General features: G+C 41.5%; 1 protein-coding gene across 1 annotated transcript in view; it reads left to right on the top strand.

The window, feature by feature from the left end:
- Window positions 1-9,225, top strand: part of LOC103213771 (two pore calcium channel protein 1-like) — a 97,598-nt gene that overhangs the window by 29,919 nt on the left and 58,454 nt on the right. The window contains exons 3-4 of the mRNA XM_007959515.1: window positions 1,587-1,701; window positions 6,221-6,349. Coding sequence (XP_007957706.1) covers window positions 1,587-1,701; window positions 6,221-6,349 — 244 coding nt within the window. The remainder of the gene's footprint in view (window positions 1-1,586; window positions 1,702-6,220; window positions 6,350-9,225) is intronic.

Raw genomic sequence — 9,225 nt, 5'->3', positions numbered from 1 at the left:
TAAACTGTGGTCAATGACATGAGACAAAGTATATGTGAACTGCTGTATGGAAAGTGAATTTGCTCTGTAAATCTTCACCCAAATCACAATAAGTAAGTAAGTAAGTAAGTAAATAAATAAATATATAAAAATATCAGGCTTACTGTTTGGGTAGAGACTGGTGGAACCCCTAAGACTGTGGCCCTTAGTCACCCTTCAGACCTGAAACTGAAGTCACTCCCATAACTGAATATTCGGTCAAACAATAGGTCTACAAGGTGAACAATAACTCTAGGAAGGTAGACCCTCCTTAGAAGAATCATCCATTCAAGAGCAAAAGGGCAGCATTTGTCCAACGAGAGTTCAGAAGCCAGAAAAGGTTAGGAGAGAAGGAGGAATGGAAACCGGAAGCACAGAGAGGATGTGGGAGGAGTGTTAACACTGTGAAGTTTGCAATCAATGGCGTGAAACAAAATGTGTGTGAATTGTTGAATAGAAAATGGATTTGCTCAGTAAGCTTTTACCCAAATTACAATAAAAAGTTTGAAAAAGAAAGAATAATCAAGCCACTGAAAACCCTGTGGAACACAGTTATGTTCTGACCCACTTGCATTGTTATGAATTGGAGTTGACTCAATGGCAACTGGTTATTACTGTAGGGCTGAGCATCAATGCATGAGAGTGAATACCTCATCCCTGGAAGCTCTCAAGCAAGTTTGGGGGACTGCTCCCACTCCAGAAAGAACACTGCATGACTGCAAGATCTCTTCTGAGTCAATGTTCAAGATGCGTTGATAGACATTTTAAAATCAGATTAGGCTATACTGCCACATATAATACCCAAAAACCAACTACCATTGAGTTGATTCTGACCCATAGCAATCCTGTAGGATAAAACAGACCTGCCCCCAGAGGGTTTCTAATGTTGTAAATCTTTACGGAAGCTGAGTACTGCCTCATCTTGCTCCCATGGAGCGTCTGGTGGGTTTGAACCACCAATCTTTTGTTTAGCAGTTGAATGCTTTAACCACTGTGCCACCAGAGCTCCTTCCACTTATAGTAGGTCACTTTAACTAATGGTAAGGAGCTCTGGTGGTATAGTAGTTAAAGTATTTGGCTACTAACCAAAAGGTCAGCAGTTCAAACCCACTAGTTGCTTCATGGAAGAAAGATGAAGCTCCCTGCTTCTGTAAAGATTTACAGCCTCAGAAACCTCTGGAATGATTTTACTCTGTCCTACAGGGTTGATATGAGTCTGAATTGACTTGTGGTAGTGGGTTAACCACTACACTGCAAGTCACTGTTCAAAGTCCTTTCAAAGTATTCTCTTATTACTGTTACAACAACCCTGTCAGGAAGGTACTAATCTTAGCTTGAGACTGTCAAGGTAATGTGCTTTGAGATATAATATTCTTGATTTTTTTTTTTTTTTTTTCCATTAGAAAAGTGTTTTGGAGTATGTGCTCCCTGCTCTCTGGAATTTAAAGGAAATGTGACCAAAGCCATAAATTCTTTACTTTACCTACCATTAGTCTTTTAACGAGAAGTTTTTGTGCTGTTTAACTCTTCCTCCTTGTTTATAACCTCTTTATTTTTTTCCTCTTCAGACTTTACTATTTTTATAACCACTGGACAATGCGAGCAGCCACAAACTTCTTTATTTTTGTAGACCTTTCTCTGGCCTTATTTGAGAAACCTGCGTTGTTTCCACTACCTTTCTTGGTAAGCATTAACAATAAAATAGCCAACCAGACTCTTTACAGATAAATTGGGTCCCAAGCTGCTGCTTGTTTTTTTCTCAAATTTCAGCAAATATGAATTTGATTTTATTTTTATTGCTGGAGGTTAGAAGAATTTGGCTTACTTGCTAAGCCAATGCTTCAAGCATAAGGCATCTTAAGTTGAATGGAAGTTGTTGCTCTGTGTACACAATCAAAATTTTGATAGAGTATATTTTAAAAAGCAAACTTAGTTTATGCCAAATAGATAGTGTTATAATAATAGTGCAATATGTGACTTGTTTGTGTCTGCCAAGTTTCCAGCTTTTTTTTTCATAGTCATAAATCATTAGAATATTTATTGGTGTTTAGTAGCTGATCAAAAGTGATTTTGTGTACTACAATCATCAGATTAACCAGCTAACAGATGGATCCAAATAATAAATGGATGTCCTGCTCATGTTGATCTTGATATATCACTGCTCTTACCTCTTGTCTTAATGGTTACTGGTTGCTGAGTGCTTAATATCTGCCAGGCTAAGTGTATTACATGTGTTCTTCTTAGGCCTCATAGTGACCCCATTAGATGTGCAGTTATTGTCATCCCTATTTTAACAGATTAGGAAGCTGAGCCTTAGAAATGTTGTATAACTTGTCTAAGGCCACTTAAGGAGCTCTGGTAGCATGGTGGTTAAAGCATTCAGCTGCTAACCAAAAAAGTTGATGGTTTGAACCCTCCAGTCACTCTGTAGGAGAATGTTGAGCCAGTTTGCTTCTGTAAACATTTACAGCCTTCAAAACCCTATGGGACAGTTCTGCTCTATCTTAAAGGGTGGCTATGAGTCAGAATCGACTTGATGGCAGTGTTTTGTTTTGTTTCCTTAAGGCCACTAAGCAACAGGGACAGAGCTAGGCCAAGCCCAAGTCCATCCAGTTTCAAAACTCTTGCTTTCTAACTACCATATATACTCTTTATTTTTGCATATTTCAGTTATCTGTTGCTGCTTAACAAACCACCTCAAAATGCAAATGCTTAAAGCAGAGGTCAGAAAACTACAAACCTTGAGCTAAATTCAGCCCACTGCTCTGTTGGTGCAGTGGCCAAGGCTTTTTGCAGTTGCTAACCAAAAGATCAGTGGTTCAGGCCCACCAGCCACTCTGAGAGACAAAGACAAGGCAATTTGCTTCAATAAAGATTTACAGCCTTGGAAACCCTACAGGGTTGCTGTGAGTTGGAATGGACTTGAAGGTAGTGGGTGGGCTTCTTTTTGTACAGCCTGTGAGCTAAGAATATATATATGTGTGTGTGTGTATTTGTATATATATATTTAAATGATTGGAAAAAATAGAAAAAAGAGTCATATTTTGTTACATGTGAGAATTACGTGAAATTCAAATTTTTGTCTGGCAAATAAAAGTTTTGTTGGAACACAGCCATAATCATTCATTGATATTGTTTCTAGCTGCTTTTGAGCTACAAGAACAGAGTTGAGTGGTTGTGACACATACTCTATGATTACAAAGCCCTAAAATATTTACTATCTGGCCTTTTACAGAAAAAGTTTGTCAAATGCTAGCTTTAAAGAATAACAGCCTTTAATTCTCTCCCATGATTCTGAGGGTTGAGTGGACTCAATTGGGTATGTTTTCTGTTAATATAGCATTGGCTGGGGTGGTAGACGTGTAGAAGCTCTGTAGGTATCTGGAGACTAGAACATACACCAGCCACTCCTTGGAAGGAAGGTTGGGCAATCCTACTTCTGTAGTGATACTGCCTCGGAAACCCAAGGAGGGGTCGCTGTGAGTCAGGGCCCACGCGATGGCAATAACAATAACAACAACAGAACATACAAGTCTCTCTCATGTGGCTGGCAGTTGCTGTGGGTATTGTCTGGGAGCAAGTTGGCTAGAGCCTGCTTTCTTCCACATAGCCATTCCATGGCTTAGATTTCTCCTAGTGGGTGGCTGTGTCCAAGAAGGAGCTTCCTGGTATGCAAGCTCTATCAAACCTCTGCTAGCCTCACATTGGCTTATGTCCTATTGGTCCCAACCGCGTACCAGGGCCCCAAGTCAACATGGATGGACATCACACAAGGGTGTGAAGACTAGAAGTTTGGTTCACTGTAATGGTCTCCCACACTTCCATATGATAAAGACTTAATAATTATTGAATTATCTAGGTAGAAAACTTCTAGCCCAGTAACTATCAAAACAAACACAAATTCTGAAGAAGCAGAGCTGTGCATTTATAGACTTGGACGGTCTCTGTAGAGATGGTGCACTGGCCCACCCCAGCTAAGGTGAGAATTCCCTGGAGTTATCTGCTCTGCCCTTGGCACTCTTTCTGGTCAGTTGTTCTTTGCTGTTGTTGGTTCTCTGTCCAAAGGACTCTCTTCATTCATTTTTTTCCTGAAACCTTTTTTTTAATTTTAAGAGCTTGTTTTACATTCATCGTTAACGTGTACATTTTGTTTCATTCCTCATTCACCATGTCCACCCCTAACCCAGTCTCCTCCCCTCCCTACCCTGTAACCCTCCCCCTGTGCCCCTCATATTTATGCACTCCTGTTTGTCATGCATTTCCTCAGTTTGAATGTTGGTCCTCTGGTGTCCCATGGTCTATTGCTCTAAGAGATATATTACCATAGAGTATGTGGGTGCGTCATCCTGGGTTGAGTGGTCTGCGTGTATGTCTTGTTACCTATTGGGCTAAGAGCCCACCCCTGGGGGTGAGTTTTATTCCAGGCACAGAATGTATTCCAGGGCCATAGTATTGGGAGTCTCACCAGATTTCATCTGACCAGTAATTCTGGTAATTATTGAGTTTTTGGATTTTGTTCCACGTTTTCCCTCCCACTCTATCCAGGATCTCCAGATTTGATCCTTTCCTGAGTGGTTGGCATTGGTAGCCGGACACCATCTAGCCGGACACTATCTAGTTCTTCTAGTCTTGAGGGCCATTGTGATCATGTCCTAGGGCTGATTGCTTCTAAATGCCCTTGTTTTTTTTTTTTTTTTTGCATTCTTCTTCACTTCCAATGCTAGGAGACCGTTAGCTGCATCTTAGATGGCTGCTTGAAAGCTTTTAAGACCCCAGTTGCTACTCAACAATGTAGGATGTGGAGCAACACTTTTATGTATTTTGTTGTGCCAGTTGAGTCTGGTGTCCCCCAGTCTTATGGTCCTGAGGCAGTAGATCTTTTGGATCCTCCCTTTATTAAGGTTGGTTTGGTTTTAACAAATTCCCTTAATTTCTGCTTATCTAGAAATGTCCCGATTTCATCATCATATTTTGCTGGGTATATAATTCTTGGTTGGAAATTTTTTCCTTTCAGGGTTTTATATAGACCCTCCCATTGTCTTCTCTCCTGCATGGTTTCCGCTGAGATTCCCACTGTGTCCAAGCCTTTACTTCTTTGCTTGCTATTGGTTATACCCAGTTTTGGGTTGGCTACCTGGGCTTCAGAGTGTTCCTTCATACAGCATTTGCACATAAGTCTCTAAAATTGAATGTGTAATGGGGAATTTTGGGCCTCAATTTTAGTATTACCAAACAAGTCTTATTTTGAGTTGAGTTTCTGGAATTGCCCCAGGTTCTTTTGCAAGTCTGACCTTGACAGTGAGATTCTGTAGACCTTCAAGGGTGAAAGGGCTGAGAGCTAAAATGTTTGCAAAAGACTGCAGCTCATGTAGGTACCCAGGACCCATGAGGGCTGAGGTAGTGGGGAGAAGGATTGTGTCACCTGCTGCTTTCAGGGCCCGAAGTCAGCCCCTCTCTACCTGTCCTTCAGAGAATCCCTTCCCTCCCGTCCTCACTCCATACCCTTTCCTCTTTCTAGCTTAAGCCAAATTGCCTGTCTCCTAGCTCTTCCTACTGTGACACCTTCCTCTCTCTGTTGATGAAGGAAAATGCCCTTGTTAGTGGGGTTACGAAGAACCATGGCGATTACAGCCAAATCATGGGCTGCACATCTAGCCTGACTATGGGGACTTTGGAGTTGGTGTGCTGTCACCTACAGGGGAAAGATTGCATTGAATCTCACTGGCCTCCATTCATTCTCTCGTCTACCTGGCCAAATACAGGCATCAGGGCCGCAGTTTCAAACATCTTTGGGGACATATCCTACTGTTAGACAAACTGAACTTCTAGATGACTTATTCATAATGTAAACCCAGGGAATTTAAGAGCATGGAGGATGCCCACAGCTGTCATCCCTGCCCTCATCCTTTTCTGGGGAAATGTATTCTGGGTCATCTGTCTGTCTATTTAGCTCCTCCCAGGAAACCCTGCCAGTAAGGGTCATGGAATTCCTGGTCCAGGAGCAGGTTTCCTTTTAAGAGGAAGAAACCATTCCACTCACCAAAGAATTCTGCTGAAACTTTTATTAAAATTAAATGACCTTGCTAATTCTCAGAGGGTGCAGCAGGAAAGGCAGGGTCGCAGCAGGAGAGGTACAAGAGAATTAAAGCTGAGCTTCCAAGTGGCAGGGCACTTGATCTGACTCTCTGTTTTCTGTGTGTAGGCTACTTCCATAGCAGAAGTCCTCTGCCTGACCGCATTCTTTGGGAGACTTGTACATTTTGCAAAAGTCACTCCTCAAATGGTTTTCTGGAAGGATACCAAAAACATCTGCATCATGGTAACTATAGTGGTGAGTGTTCATTGTTGTGCCTTTAAGAGGTTGTGGTCAAAAGCTAAAACCATGAAGAAAAAATATTTGATGAACATAACTTTGTTAAACCAACAACTAAAGACTTTGGCCTATGTTAGTGAAGGCAAACATGGGTATACTGGTGGATGGATAGATGGGTGGACAGGCTGAACTATTAGGTATGTCTATGCAGTGGGGAGTGTACCCAAGACCATGTAGAGGGTTGGCAGACAATGGTTCTACAAGTGTATTTGTGTGTTCTCTAAGAATCCCAGGTGTATAGTAGAGCTGATAAGGGACAAGGTTGTAGTAACTACTTGGCCACAGTCAGCTACCCCGAGGGAGTGAGTAGTTGAACTTGGGGGCTCGGGACCATAGTCACAGGGGACATCAAGCTCAATTGGCATAACATACTACACAAAATATTGTTCCACATCCTACTTTGGTGAGTAGCTACTAGGATCTTGAAAGCTTGCAAGCAGCCATCTAGATGCAACGATAGGTCTCTCCTCATCCAGAGCAAAGAAGAATGAAGCAAACTAAAGATTCATGGAAACAATTAGTCCAAGCAACTGGTACACCATGTGATCCTCAGCCTATATGACTATGGGACCCGAAGAACTAAATGGTGCCTGGCTACCAATGTCAACCACGTGGAGGGGGATCTATGTAAGACATCCTGGATAGACAGGGAGAACAATGTGGAACAAAACTCAAAATCACTTGGGGAAAAAAAAAGGGAGGGAGGACCAGGTTTGCTGGTCTGATAGAACCTGGTGGAACCACTGAGACTATGCCCCCAGCTGCCCTTCAGGCCTGGAGTTGAACCCACTCCTGTGGCTTCCAGCCAAACAAAAGACAGGCATATGAGTTGAACATTTACCCAAGGTAGATACACTCCTTGGAGAGAACAATCATGGGAGAAAGAAGGGCTGTTTATGCACAGGGAGATAGCTCAGGGGGCAGGAGTGCATGGGGGGAGGACACAGGGAAAAGGTAACTATCAGGAGGAAGTGGGAGGGGAGCTGTTGCATTGGCGTAAATTGTAGTCAATATCACGAGACAAAGTGTGTGTGAACTGCTGTATGGAAAGTGAATTTGCTCTGTAAACTTTCACCCAAATCACAATTAAAAAAAAATAAAAGACTTTGGCTTAGTAAATACCGTAAGTGTAACTGCAAGCAAACCACAAACTGTAGAACAAATATAGCAAAACAAGACCATGTGAATATTTTAACATATCAAAGGCCCTTTGAAAGTACAGGTAGTCCCTGGGTTACAAACATTAGACTTAACAGCCCACTTGCACTTCAATGTTATGTAAATTTGCTTCCACTCTGAAATGGTTGAACCAGCCCCAGCTCACAGCAAATTCTTCATCACAATCATCTTCACTTGCTACGTGTACAGCTTTTAAGTCATTGAAAAGGCTTTGAGCCTTTTCTGGCACTAAACCCACTGCAATCGAGTCAATTCCAGCTCATACTGACCCTATGGAACAGAGCAGAATTGCTCCATTGGGTTTCCAAGGCTATATCTCTTTATGGAAGCAGACTACTTCATTTTTCACCCATGGAGCCACTAGCATGTTCGAATCACTGACCTTTTGGTTATCAGCTGAATGCTTTAACCACGGTGCCACCAGAGCTCCTAAAACCAAAACCAAAATCATCTGACTGCCATCAAGTTGATTCCAACTCATAGTGACCACCATTGGGTTTCCAAGACTGTAAATCTTTATGAAAACAGACTTCCTCTTTGTTCCTCCACAGAGCGGCTGGTGGGTTCAAACCACTGATCTTTTTTCTTTTTCTTTTTTTTAGTGCATTTTATTGAAATATAATTTATATACAGTGAAATACACAAAACTAAAGTGACATGGGTCAATGCATTTTTTTTTGCAGTGTTCCCTCCCCTCCCCTCCCATTCCTGGCAACCAACAAAGAAAGTTTCCCTCCATATATAAACCTTTCTTTGACCCTCCACAACAATGAACTAGTACTATATTTCTCCTTCTGTGATTGATTTATTTCACTCAGCATAATGTCCTCCAAGTTCATCCATATAATGCAGTGTTTTGCAGAGTCTATATTATTCTTTAGTGCTGCATAGTATTCCATTGTGTGTATGTACCATAGTTTGGTCATCCACTCTTCCACTGATGGGCATGTATGTTGTTTCCCTCTTTTTGCTATTGTAAATAGTGCTGCATTGAACATGAGTGTGCATGTATCTGTTCCTGTCCTGGCTCTCACTTCTCTAGGATATGTACCTAGTAATGGGATTGCTAGGTCAAATGGTATCTCCAATTCCAGCTTTCTAAGGAATCGCCATACTGCTTTCTGCAGTGGTTGTATCACTTCACAGTCCCACCAGCAGTGTATGAGAGTCCCAATCTCTCCACATCCCCACCAGCATTTGTTATTTTCTATCTTGTTGAACCTTGCCATCAGTGCTGGGGTGAGATGGTATCTCACTGTTGTTTTGATTTGCATCTCTCTGATGGCCGATGATTGTGAGCATCTTTTCATGTATTAGCTGGCCACCTGAATATCCTCCTTGGTGAAGTGTCTATTCATGTTTTCTGCCCGTTTTTCTATTGGATTGTTAATTCTTTTGGTGTTGAGGTATTGGAGTTTTCCATAAATCTTAGAGCTAAGTCCCTTGCCAGTTATGTAGTTATCAGCAAATACAAATTTGTTAGTGTCATTTTTGTTATGTGCTTTTTCATGGTGTTGATTTCTTTGTTCCATATAATTTTCTATGCTGAGCTTGTTTTGTTTATGAATCGTGTTATCACTTCCTTTGTTGCTATTGTTTTACTATTTGCTAAATATTTGTGCTGGTCCTTTTTTTATTTTGATGTGAAGGTTTAT

The sequence above is a fragment of the Orycteropus afer genome, unplaced genomic scaffold (assembly GCF_000298275.1).
Source record: "Orycteropus afer afer isolate SDZICR_OR568_19922 unplaced genomic scaffold, OryAfe1.0 scaffold00017, whole genome shotgun sequence".
Classification (NCBI taxonomy): Eukaryota; Metazoa; Chordata; class Mammalia; order Tubulidentata; family Orycteropodidae; genus Orycteropus; species Orycteropus afer.
The sequence above is the reverse complement of the archived record's forward strand: the minus strand, read 5'-3'. Positions and strand labels throughout refer to the sequence as shown.